Here is a 13,387-nt window from a genome sequence, read left to right as displayed (position 1 = left end):
CTGCATCCTAGGTGCCCTGATGATGGTGTTTCCTGTGCCAAGACTTGAAGAGGGGCTGTAGGCTTAGTTCATCTAAGCACGTATGCCACAGCTGCTGAGACAAGCCAAAATGACACCTCTTTGGTGGGGAAAGAGTTCTCTGTCCTCGTTCTTGCAAAGGAGACGGCTTCTGGCGGCCTTTGCGAACGGCAACAGGCCAAGCGTGCTGTCGGAGCACGAGCGGTTTTATGTGTCTTCCTACATTACCTATTTGTGCCTGCATTTTCTTTCAGTTTATGATTAGGTTTATTAACATTAAAACATTATCATAGTCAATACAACTTCACGCCAAACTAACACAGCCTGTTACTGTTTGGTTATCGCTGTTGGCACCGATGGGTCATGTAGCTGTGCTGTAAGCTTGGCAGGATGCCTGTGCTTCAGATATCCATTATCAGTTTAGTCTTTTTCTCAGTGTTATTACCTCTAGACCTGTACTTTTGCTACCGTGACAATGCAAGCTTCTCATAAAAAGTGCAAGCAAACTGTCAAAAATAGGAAGCGGACTGTTGTCCAAATCCTAGTTTCCAGATAAAGCTATTCTTGGTACAGGTGGAGTGGGGTGGTGGGTGATTGGCCTCTATAGTTTCAAGAACAAACACCTCGTAATAAAATGTTTAAAACCTAAAGTCCTAGACTTTTTTAAATTCCAAAGATCCCCGTTCATTAACATGGGCCAGAAGGATAAACATGTTTCAAGAGTGGATAATGCCTCAAAGTCAGCATGAGGAGTTGCAAGTCCTAAGCAGTGCTTCTCAAAAAATACTTCAGAGAGGTGGACAAAGAGGTATTTAGAAGGGACTCATGAGGTCTGCACAGCCTTCACCATGAATTGAGGTAAACTGGCTCTCAGTACGAGAGGTAGTTTTTCACTTTCTCTCTTTAGTGGCAGGAAAACAGGATGTTAATACCAGAAATTAGAAGTGTGCTCTTTTAACTAATTCTTGGAAACTGGCTATTTCATAATGTTGTTATATATCTCGCAAAATGAAAAGAAAAATAGAAAAATATACAGTTCTCACTACATGCCTGACCTTTGGAAAATTACACTATGTTTTTTTACACAGAATCAAAGCACAGTAAATCACATGCATGCAAATACAGTAATTATCACTGCACAAATATCAAGCTTGTCAAGTCATATAATTGTGAAAGATGAACAGATGATCCTTCAATACTTAATGCATCCCTCCAACCAAAAAAAAAAAAAAAGAAAAGAAAAGAAAATACCTATTCCACACAAGGTAGTCTCCACATGCGGAATATTAATTTGAAAAAAAAAAAAAACCCATAGCCATTCTTTTCAAGGCTTTTACTATTAGAATACTTTTCATATTAGAATAGTATTGGCAGTTCAGGTCTTTGTAATCCTATCTGCTTTCTTACAGGTCAACACCTGGTACACGAAGAATGCTAAGGTTTTAGGAACATCACATTCAAATCAACAATTCTTTTTGCATTTTTAATCAAGTCCTTCACCCTTGAAATAAATCAAAATTACTGAAAGAGAGAGATTTCTGTCCTGGATCTTAGTGAGTTAACTTCTCCCACCTCCGTTTCCTCCAAATCAAACACGAAGTTTATTTTTACAGCTGAATTCCCAAATAACAGGTCAGTGAGGGGAAGGGAGTGTTTTCTACAACTGCGGATTTCATGTTCTGTTTTTCAGTAATAACAGGTTTCTTTGAGAATTATTCTGTTTCTTGAGAATAGTGGCTTTTCGAGGTTTTTGATATATTACCCTTACTATATTTTATTATTTTTTAAAAAGAAGAAAGAAGATACTAAGAACAGATGCTGGCTTTAGAAAAGTGGGAAAGGATCCTTAATTTATCCAAGGTAAATTTCTTCTGTTACCTTCTGAGTGAGTCATCTATGCCCCCAAGGAGTACAGTTCACTTTCTAAGCTCTTAAAATAGACTTTTGTAATGGGTTTGTTCCCTCATCAGACACTTTCCTTCTGTAGCTGCCTTACAAGGGCTTAAATTCTTCTAGTTACTGCCTGATTGCCTCACGTGTTTTTGGCTGAGAAGAATTCTGAAGCATTAGCTTTTTCTTCAAAGAGAAATGCTTGTGTGCAGATTTGAATGGGAATGCTGAAAAATACGATCACATAGCAATTACTAACTGCAGTTATTGACTTCTCTAGTTACAAATAGCAGAGCTGACAGGAAACACGTTTTGGTGCAAGCAGAATGAGTGTCAGCTCTTTAAAGTTTTAGTATTCAGTACTTATTAGTTTAAAAGGTGGAGGAAGAAATTGTCTGAGGAAGGAAAGGTTAGCCTATAATATAGACACTAATTTTATTAAAGTGTCAGGAAAGAAGGAAAGAGAAAGGGAAATTGTCAGGCAGTATTTTTACTTGTGCCTTGTAACTGGTTCATTTCCCGTGTACATATGATATGTAATTTGAGTTTGCATTAACACTGGCATAATTTTATATTATGATTGGGTTTGGGTGGTGGGGTTTTTTATGTTGCAGTTTGGCATTCTAAACACTGGTAACGTACATTCATGATTTGATAAATGACTAACAAATTTTATTTTACGAACGCTTCTGTTGTTATCGTCACTGTTCGATGTCTAAACCTCGTTGTTAAAAGGTAATACTTTTTTTTGCTTTAATCACTTGAAACCTTCGTGAAAACAACTAGTCTTTGTTTTCATTGCTTAAAACAATGTAATTTTGATAAGCTGATGAATGTCTTGTCTCTGTATAACTATCAGAAATAATTTCCAGGTGAGAAGATAGCAATGGACTCCTTATACTGATTTTAAACCTCCTCCTATATAAGGCTTTTACAAAGAGAGCACCAAGTATTAAATTACCTTTTCAGGAAATAAAATTGGAGCCTTTGTTAACATCGTCCGGACTCTGCTGTGTAGGAAAGCTTTAATCTTCTGCTGCATCTGCTCTGCCCTCCAGTGGTCACACAAAGGCCGGCTGAGTGTCCGGTTTTAAATAAACTGGAAGGTTGCCCCTGAGAAATCTTACCTCTATCTGCCACAAAATAAATAAAAGAAAATAAAAAAAGTCTGTGTTTGATCACTTTTAGTGATTTACAGAGAAGGTACAAAAGATTTAGAGTTTTTCCCATTGTGTTTCAACTACAGTTTAGCAGCACAGACCTGCACGTTGGACACTAAAGTAATACAGCAGGACTGGTGACGCTGAATGTTACGTAGTGCTTTCTTGTCGCAATGTTTTGGAGATCTCCTTTCATATAGATGAAATGAAAGTCTTTTTTTTTTTTTTCCCAATGATACCTTGCCATTTTTGGCTGTGATATTTTTAGCTGCATTGAACTTTGTACAAATAGAGTAGCTGTACTTTTTAATCCTGAATTAAAGTTTTGTGTTCCAGTGTATGTTTTCATTCTGGAAATTCTTGGCTGTTCTTCTGTAATCTTAATAGCAGCAGAGATGGAGAAATTTCTTTTTCCTATTTAAAAAAAAAAAAACAACAAACAAGCAAACTTTTTAATGCTTCACTAGAGCTTTTCTGCCTTTCTCCCTCTGCCACACAATTTGCACTACTTTATCACTCCGTTGATTTCCCTTCCATTTAAGGACACATAAGTCAGTAAAGTTCAAAATGCCCTAAAGGATCTAATCTGAATCTATTGCTGTTTCATTTTGGAACAAATCTGATACGCGTATCTTGCAGAGATGCAATCTTGTTTTATAACCCACTGAGGTTTTTTAAGTATAGACTACGAATCCGATCCTGCGAGCTGGTAGTAACATGAATAGATGTTATGTAATCGTTCACAAAGTCACCAGGAAGCATCATGTTCTTATTAGGAAACTGCTGGGGGAGAGACTTGTATAATACCACTAGGGTTTTTTTCCAACAAAATGGGGAAACACATTGATTTTTTTAATTTTTTTTTTGTTCACACTTAGTAAGTGTGACTTCTCATAAAGTATGTTGTAATCTTTTTAAAGTGATATATGCACTGAAGATTCAATATGCAAAATTCACCCAGAAAAGTAATCTGAAACTTCTGCTGAAATTGCAGCTGAATTGGGCTGCCAAACAAGAGCTTATGCTCAGACATAAGCAGGGCTGAAATCACAAGATATAGGGTGAATATTTGAGTTAGAACTACTGGAAATTACATGGACAAAAGAAGTTATGAAACCTAAGACAGAAATCTGTGTTGTGCATAAGAAAGCCTTTTTTTTTCTTTTTTCCTCAGCTTGTGGAGCCAAAGTTTGAAAAGAGAGTAAATATTCCAAGTTTACCTCATCAATGAAGAAGGAATATGCAATTGCATGCCTACCCACTTGCAAAATATAGGTTTAGTGCTATAGTGTTAAAAGGTGTGTGAATGTCTGTGTTTATATAGATGCTTCTATTTTTAATGCAATGTGTATTGAATACTGTATATTTATCAGTATATTGGAAGGTTTATAACTGAATAAACTTGGAAGACAGTAGACTAAAGAAAACTTCCATTTCCTTCTTGTTCAGGTCCCACGATGCAGTGGTCCAATTATGAACAATTTTTAATAAAAATGAGGAGAGTATAGGTATCTTTCATTTATGTATCCTGAGTCTATTGAGGCTCTCACGGCAGAGGTCATGCCCTGTAAGTTCTGTAGCAGATTTGTGTAGGGCTGTCTCCTGAAGTGCTCTTGTACCTCAGGATTAGGGCTTTTGTTTTCATAAGCAACAGCAATTAAATGTCTTCACCCAATAGCTACTTTCTTCACAGAAAAGCACTTTGAGTGGAAGTGCACCACAGAGGTTGGAAATTCATTCCTTTTCCGGTGCACGTTCCTTTTCTTTTTGTGCTTGATTAGGACTAGAACAAACAGGAGGTATGGTACTACTTAGTTTCTCTGCAAAACTAATAGTAACGACAAAAAAAATTATTTCAGTGAATTGGCAAGGATGTTTGACATCTTAAGTAGTTATACTTCATATGCAGCTGCAATAATTAAGCTTTAGATGAGAAATTACTTTCCTCTTCTCATTTGTTTTATGAACAGTAATATCTCTATTCAAGTCTTACTGCCCAAGACAACCGCAGGTACTGTGGGTTAAGAGAAACCTCTGCTTTTGAGAGGACTGTGGGAGATCTGAAGCAAGGGTGTTTTGATTAGGTGTGGCTTTCAGACAACAAATACTTCTAAAATGATCACTTTTTAATTAATCCAGAAGTGGTTTGTAAGTATTAGTTTATGACAAATGCACATCGTAACACAGACAAAATACACAAATGAGATGCAAGTATTTAAAGATTTAAGTTTTGCTTTGTTCAAAGCTTTGAGAAGCATCTACCTCTGCATCTGTTCAAAGCCTCCGAGAAGCTTGGAGGGAAGGATTGCCTAAGGTGGAACAGAGTAATGGGGAACAGATGCAAAGTCAGTCGCTTTGAACGGGAAGTTACCGCACTGGCTGCGACATGCTGCCCAAGGGTTTTTAGGAGCGATCCGATGGACTGCTGGTGCCTGGAAACTGCGGATGAGTTGTCCCTGAGCGGGTCAGGCTTTACTCCATGCGTGCAGTATGCACATGGGAACGATTGCGGAGTTGGTTTACGGATGTGCAGCAGCTGCGGCACCTTGGGGACCGGTCAGACAACACGCACGTGGCTTTAGCTGGGCAACCACGACGTCGCTTTTCACGCGTGTGGATGCGGTGGCGCCCCTGGGGGCCCAGGGGGATCTAAAACCGGTTTCAAGCGTAGGCAAGCCCGAGGCCTTGCTGCGAGCTCTGCACGCGTGCGCTGACTGCAGCTGCTGCCTTTCAGCTCCGTGGCCGTGCGAAGGCGCCAACAGGTACCTGCTGCGTACGCTGGGCTTCGGCCGGCCGTGCGTTTGCATGGCCAAGCCGGTAAATACCCACACGTGAAGTACGCCTGTGGCGGCAGAACTCCCGTACGCGGCGGGGCGGGGGTGACCCGCTTCACCGGGACTTCTGTTGCTGGCGCTGCCGACTGCAGCGCGTCGTGCCTTCGCAGCCAAAATGACAAACCGACGCTATCTTTGCAACATGCGCCCGCGGGTGGCTGCGGAACGATAACGGAGGGAAGGCGGGAGAGGCGCGCCCGGGCCTCGGGGAGCGGGACTACAGCTCCCGCGAGCCTTTGCACATCCCGCGCATGCGCACACAAGGCCCCGCGCCCCAGGCCCGACGGCGGCACCGCGGCACCCAGCGCGCAATCCTGCGGTCCACGGGCCGGACCACAACTCCCAGCGGCCCCCCGCACATCCCGCGCATGCGCACCGCGGCGGCCCGACCGCGCTCCGCCGTTGTCGCCGTGGGTGGGTGGGGGGAAGGGAGCGAGCGCGGCGGCGAGGAGGAGGAGGCGGCGGCGGCGGCGGCGGAGGAGGAGGAGGAGGAGGAGGAGGAGGAGGGAGGGGGGGGTAAGAGTTGAGAGTTCAGCCGCTGCTGTCGCTGCCAGCTCGGACTCATGATTCCCATATGCCCGGTAGTTTCGTTCACCTATGGTAAGTAACGGCGCTCGGTGTTATGTGTGTTCGTGCGCGGGGGGGGGGGGGCGGCCGGGAGGGGGAGGGGGAGGGGATGCAGCGCGACCCGCGCGCGGGGCGGGGGAGCGGGGCCGGGGCAGGGGAGGTGGGGGGGTCGGGTCCTGAGGCACAGCCGTGTCTGACCTGGCGCTCGCGCGCTCCTTCTGTCCCTTGTCTGTCTGTCTGTCCCCTTCTCTTCCTCCCCTCCCCCCTCCCCCCCTCCGCCTCCGCCTCCCCCGCCTCCTTCTGCCGGGCCTCCTGTCATGGCCCCGACCGCCGCCGCCGCCGCTGCCGCCGCCTCTTGGTTGTCGTCGCCACAGTGCCCAGCCGGCTGGGAGAAGATGCCAAAATGGCCACCGGCAACTACTTTGGATTCACCCATAGCGGGGCTGCTGCCCAGTATAGGTAACCGCCGCGACCCCTCCCTGCCCTGCCCCGCCCCTCCCTCTGTCCGGAGCCGCAGCCCCTTCTCCCCTCCTCGCCTCCGGTCCCGTGTCCCCGAGCGGGATCTCCCCGCCCCCTCGGGGTGCGGGCTGGGCTCTGCTCCCATCCCCCGCCCCGTGCGGGGGCCGCTGCTGCACCCCGCTCCTGCGGGATGGCTGTGTTTGGCACCCTGCTGCTCGTCCGCCCTGCCCGCGGGTGCGTTTTCTTGTCCTCCCGGTAAGGGCCTCCCTGTATCCCCGGTGGTGTGAGGGCGCGGAGGTGGAGCCGGGCACCGCGGAGGAGGAGGAGAATCCGCGGCAGCATCAGGTCCCAAGGCCCTTAAATTAAAATGGCCACTTGCAGTCAGCGCCACCGGCGAGTTACCGTCTGCCGCCACCGGGCCCGTCTCCTCCTCCAGCTTCGGGGAAGATGGGGCTAGCTCCCCAAGCCTTTACCCCCACTTTTGTCAGTGTGAGAGGACAGAATCCTTTTTAACGGAGGTTAGGATTATAGCAGCCTGACCTGTGGGAGACAGGGTGGGTAAGGGAAGAGCGGAAGCACCAGAAAATGCAGGGGACTTCATTCCATGGAAGCAGTGTTACAATGAATGTCTCGTAAGACAGTAGAGAAGGTACTTTCATGACCAGGCACCTTTTAAAAAGATTTCCTGCTTTGATGTCTAAGACCAGGAGCAGGTCTTACAGTGGAGCTTGGGGACCTGTAACTGTACATATTATATAGACACATTGCCGTAAGTCTTCGTATCTTTGTCGTTTTTGTGTGTCCAAATCGTGTGTCAGAGTGTTAAAAAGTAATTGGTAGCATCTATTATTTCAGCGTTTTCTCAAGTCAGATTACTTAATTTGTCAAAAACTAAATACAGTCAGAAACATCTTCACGTTTTTGGCTTATATTGGAGTAGCACTTTAAAGTCCACCTTGAATCTGTGTTATTTGTTTCATAAATCTGTAATAAAGACCTTCCTTGACTCCTAAGTCTTGGTTCATGGGAAAAACAGAAGAATAAGGCAAATATATGAGGGATTATTAACAAAGGAATACAGATGTGTTCTACTCTTAACTATCTAATCAAAATTGCATACTTGACATAGTTTCAGGAAGATACAATTTTACTGAGGTCTTGGAATGACTCCCAATCTGTTCTTGCCATCTATTTTTCCCTGGAAATGGAAGTAAAGTATGTTAAAATTTCATTTACTCCAATGTTTAATAGTTAAAGGAGAGGATTAAGCTTAGCTCTTTTTCTAGTTCTTTTAAGATTAGTTCTTCACAGTAAGTTTGTGTTTTGACAGTTATAGGGAAATTGGAAACTGAGTTGTCAGGAGGTTTGAAGGAATTTCTAAATAGATTTTTTTTTTTTGTAATTAAGTGAAAAATGAACTTAAATCCATATGTCTGCAGTTTTGAAGTGGAGGTGAATTTTTTTTTAAATCATTACTCCTTTTGTTATGGAGCTGAGGTGGTCTCTAGGCTTATGGACCTGAACAATTCATTTGAAATTTCTGTTTAAATTGCAATATAAAAACTTGTAACTGGAATAATGTTCAAGTTCAAAACTTGTCTTCGTAGCTAATCCTAAATATGTTCTTGAGAAAATGGAAAAACTAATTGAAAGAAGCTTTTTCGTTTGCTATCACAAGTGCAAGATACTAATTCAGCTGCTATCAGTAAAACCGTCCTTTACATGGTTTGTATATTTACCACATCTGAAAGCGAAGAGACCCAGCAATCAGTATTAAAGCAGTCATTTTGTAAGAATGAATTTAATATTTTGAGCAGAAGACACAGGAGTTGCTTAAAATGTCTAAAAGGGAGCTTACCTTAGTGAATCAGACTTGGTGGATCCTTAGGAGCTTGTTTACAGAGTGCTACAAACTGTATATTCCACTCTGGTATATTTAAGAAAAGAGTTGGTGGTGGAAGCGGAGGATAGTAGAAGATTTAATATTGCACCAAGTCCTCTAAGATTGTTACCAGCATTTGAAGTAACAGTTTATAGAATAATAAAATCCTTATGTTCTTAGAAACCAGGATAATAGATAGACAAACGGATGTCTGTTTGCATAGTTAATATGTAGGTGAGCCTCATAAATCTACAAAAAAATATAATTTCTAGCCACAGGACTAATCCATGGATATTAAAAAAGTTCCTCAAAAGAGCAAGTTGTTTTGGGAGGGCAAATCAAACACTTGAAATTGAAGACCCTAGTTCTTTGATATATGCCATTTAGAAGTCCTAGTTTTATAGCAGGTAGCAGAAATTTTCACAATAAACACATTATTGGTCATGTTTTTTAGGCCTCTCTCTTTACAAAATGCCTGTAAAAAATTCTGGTGTCTTGGGAGAGGACTTTAGGCTGCAACTTTAAAGGAATGTCAGGCAGTGCTCCCTAATGATAATATGTAGAATCCTGTTGATTTCAGCATTTAATTCAGCCGAGCACAAAAAAATCTATGCAATTCCTTTTAGGATGCATGCGTTTCTTGGAAAATGTCAAAGTATGAAATTGTTAAATCTTCAGCTGGAGACATGCAGAAAAAAACCCCGAACTTTTGTGTCAGAAAGAAGAGAGTCTAAATAGTTTCTGATAAATAATTTCAAATAATATAATATAATATTTCAGTTGAAAGAAACCTACAGTGATCATCTAGTCCAACTGCCTGACCACTTCAGGACTGACTAGAAGTTCAAGCATGTTGTTAGGGGCATTGTCCAAATAACCCTTAAACACCAACAGGCTTGGGGCATCGTCCACCTCTCTAGGAAGCACTTCTTTACTGAGAGGGTTGTCAAATCCTGGAGCAGACTTCCTAATATCATAGAATATCATAGAATCGTTAGGGCTGGAAGGGACCTTCAAAGGTCATCTAGTCCAACCGCCCTGCAAGGAACAGGGATATCTCCAACTAGATCAGGTTGCTCAGGGCCTCGTCCAACCTGGCCTTGAACGTCTCCAGGGATGGAGCATCCACCACCTCTCTGGGCAACCTGTTCCAGTGTTCTACAACTCTCATGGTAAAAAATTTTTTCCTAATATCCAACCTGAATCTACCTCCCTCTATTTTAAAACCATTACCCCTTGTCCTATCACAACTGGCCCTCCTGAACAGCCTCTCCCCATCTTTCTTGTAGGCCCCCTTGAGGTACTGGAAGACCGCTATAAGGTCACCCCGGAGCCTCCTCTTCTCCAGGCTGAACAGCCCCAACTCTTTCAGCCTGTCCTCATAGGAAAGGTGCTCCAGCCCTCTTATCATCTTCGTGGCCCTCCTCTGGACCCTCTCCAACTGGTCCATGTCCTTCTTATGTTGGGGACTCCAGAACTGGACGCAATACTCCAAGTGAGGTCTCACGAGGGCAGAGTAGAGGGGGAGAATCACCTCCCTCGACCTGCTGGCCACGCTCCTCTTGATGCAGCCCAGGACGCGGTTGGCCTTCTGGGCCGCAAGAGCACATTGCCGGCTCATATTGAGCTTCTCGTCCACCAGTACTCCCAAGTCCTTCTCCTCAGGGCTGCTCACGATCCATTCTCCACCCAGTCTGTAATTGTGCCTGGGATTGCCATGACCCAGATGTAGGACCTTGCACTTGGCCTGGTTAAACTTCATGAGGTTGGTACGGGCCCACCTCTCCAGCCTGTCGAGGTCCCTCTGGATGGCATCCCTCCCTTCCAGCGTGTCAACGGCACCACACAGCTTGGTGTCATCAGCGAACTTGCTGAGGGTGCACTCCATGCCACTGTCCACGTCACCGACAAAGATGTTGAAGAGGGCCGGGCCCACCACGGACCCCTGAGGGACGCCACTCGTGACCGGTCTCCACATGGACATCGAGCCGTTGACCACTACTCTCTGAGTACGGCCATTGAGCCAATTCCTTATCCACCGAGTGGTCCATCCATCAAACCCATGCCTCTCTAGTTTAGAGAGAAGAATGTTGTGCAGGACAGTGTCAAAGGCTTTGCACAAGTCCAGGTAGATGACATCCGTTGGTCGACCCTTGTCCACCGATGTTGTCACCCCATCATAAAAGGCCACCAAGTTGGTCAGGCACGATCTGCCTTTGGTGAAGCCATGTTGGCTGTCACCCACCACCTCCTTGCTCTCCATGTGCCTTAGCATGGTTCCCAGGAGAATCTGCTCCATGACCTTGCCAGGCACAGAGGTGAGGCTGACCGGCCTGTAGTTGCCCGGGTCCTCCTTGTTCCCCTTTTTAAAAATGGGGGTTATGTTCCCTCTCTTCCAGTCATGGGGGACCTCGCCAGACCGCCACGACTTCTCAAATACAATGGCCAGTGGCTTGGCAACTTCATCCGCCAGTTCCTTCAGGACCCGCGGATGGATCTCATCAGGTCCCATGGACTTGTGCACCTTCAAGTTCCTCAGATGTTCTCGAACCTGCTCTTCAAGTACAGTGGGTGGTGGTTCATCCTCACAGTCCCTGCTAGTTCTTTCCACAGCTTGGGTGGTAAGACAAGAGGCTTTATCAGTGAAGACTGAGGCAAAAAATTCATTGAGTACCTCAGCCTTCTCTATGTCCCGGGTGACCAGAGCACCAGTATCCTTCCGGAGGGGGCCTACGTTCTCCTTGGACTTCCTTTTGTCCCCAACATACCTATAGAAGCTTTTCTTATTGCTTTTTATATCCCTTGCCAAATTAAATTCCTTCAGGGCTTTAGCCTTCCTCACTTGATCCCTGGTCACTCGTACAGCTTCTCTGTATTCCTCCCAGGCTATCTGTCTCCGCTTCCACCCTCTGTAGGCTAACCTCTTCATTTTCAGTTGGTCCAGGAGCTCCTTGCTCATCCACGCAGGCCTCCTGGTCTTTTGCCCGACTTGTTCTTCATCGGGATGCACCTCTGCTGAGCTTGGAGCAGTGTCCAGTCTAAGACTCCCCTGGCACAGCTTTGAACCCTTCTCATGTGTCCTGTCACTGAATACCACGGAGAAGAGCTCAGCACCTCCCTCTCCACGTGCCCTCCTCAGGAAGCTGGAGAGAGCCATGAGGTGGCCTCTCAGCCTCCCTTTCTCCAAACTAGACAGCCCAAAGTCCTCAGCCGCTCCTCACAGGACATGCCTTCCAGCCCTTTCACCAGCTTTGTTGCCCTCCTCAGGATGTATTCAGGTCCCTTCACATCCTTCTTAAATTGTGGGGTCCAGAACTGCACATAGTGCTCCAGGTGAGGCCACACCAACGGTGAATAGAGAGGGATAATCCGCTCTCTTACTGGCTGGTTATGCTGTTTGATGCACCCCAGGATGCGGTTTGCCCGCTTGGCTGCCAGGGCACACTGCCGACTCACGTTGAGCCTGCTGCCGACCAGCACCCCCAGATCCCTTTCTGCAGAGCTGCTCTCCAGCCACTCCTCTGCTAATTTATACTTGTGCCCAGCGTTACTCTGATGTAGGTGCAGAATCCGGCATTTTGAGTTGTTAAATTTAATCCCGTTGATGATTGTCCAATGCTCTAATCTATCTAGATTCCTCTGCAAGGCCTCTGGTCCCTCAAGAGAGGCAACAGCACTTCCCAGTTTGCAGTTCTAAATCATCAGCAAACTTGCTCGTGGTGCATTTGGCTCCTGCCTCCAGATCATTGATAAAGTACTGAACAGATCTGGCCCTATGATTGAACCCTGAGGAACACTGGTGGTGACTGGTCACCAGCCAGATGTAGCCTCATTCACTACAACTGTTTCAGCCAGTTCTTTGCCCAGCGCACTGGGAAGCTCTTCATCCCACAGCTGGGCAACTTGTCCAGAAGGATGCTGTGAGAGGCAGCATCAAAAGCCTTACTAGGATCCAGAAGAACTATATCCACTGCCTTCCCTTCATCCACTAGACGAATGACCTTAACATAGAAGGATATCACGTTAGCTAAACAGGACTTTCCCTTTGTGAACCACGTTGGCTGTGCCTGATGTTTGCATAGTTCAAGTGCCTTTCAACAGTATCCAGCATAATCTCCATACTTTTTCCAGGAACTGAGGGTACACTTACAGGTCTGTAGTTTCCCTGGGTCTTCCCTCACACCCTTTTTGTAAATCGGAATAGTATTGGGTAGCTTCCAGCCCGCAAGGGCCTGCCCAGACCTTCCCAAGACCTTCGATAGATGACCATGAGGTCTTGCCATAACCTCCACCAGCTCCTTCAGTACTCTGGGATGAATCCCATCAGTCCCATGGACTTGTGAACATTCAGCTGATACAGCTGGCCCTTACAACTTCAGTGTCCACAAACAGGAAGTCACTGTTCCTGCAGTTGTAACCCTCCCACTCAGAGGACTCAAAGGAAGAAATCTAGTGTACTAAGTGATATTTGAAGGGTTTTCTGTATTTAATTCCAGACTTGTTGGAATTCCAGTTTCTGGAAATGACAGTACTTTCATTTGCATTAATAGTAGTGAAGGGACAACGTATTAGAACTA

General features: G+C 45.3%; 1 protein-coding gene across 1 annotated transcript in view; it reads left to right on the top strand.

Moving 5' to 3' along the window:
- Nucleotides 1–6,424: 6,424 nt before the first annotated feature.
- The window catches only part of ZFR (zinc finger RNA binding protein), a 68,675-nt gene continuing 61,712 nt past the window's right edge, over nucleotides 6,425–13,387 (top strand). Inside the window, 2 exon segments of the mRNA XM_086630091.1 lie at nucleotides 6,425–6,502; nucleotides 6,844–6,928. Coding sequence (XP_086486217.1) covers nucleotides 6,466–6,502; nucleotides 6,844–6,928 — 122 coding nt within the window. The 5' untranslated portion in view covers nucleotides 6,425–6,465.

The sequence above is a fragment of the Tauraco erythrolophus genome, chromosome Z (genome assembly GCF_009769465.1).
Source record: "Tauraco erythrolophus isolate bTauEry1 chromosome Z, bTauEry1.pri, whole genome shotgun sequence".
Taxonomy (NCBI): Eukaryota; Metazoa; Chordata; class Aves; order Musophagiformes; family Musophagidae; genus Tauraco; species Tauraco erythrolophus.
The sequence above is the reverse complement of the archived record's forward strand: the minus strand, read 5'-3'. Positions and strand labels throughout refer to the sequence as shown.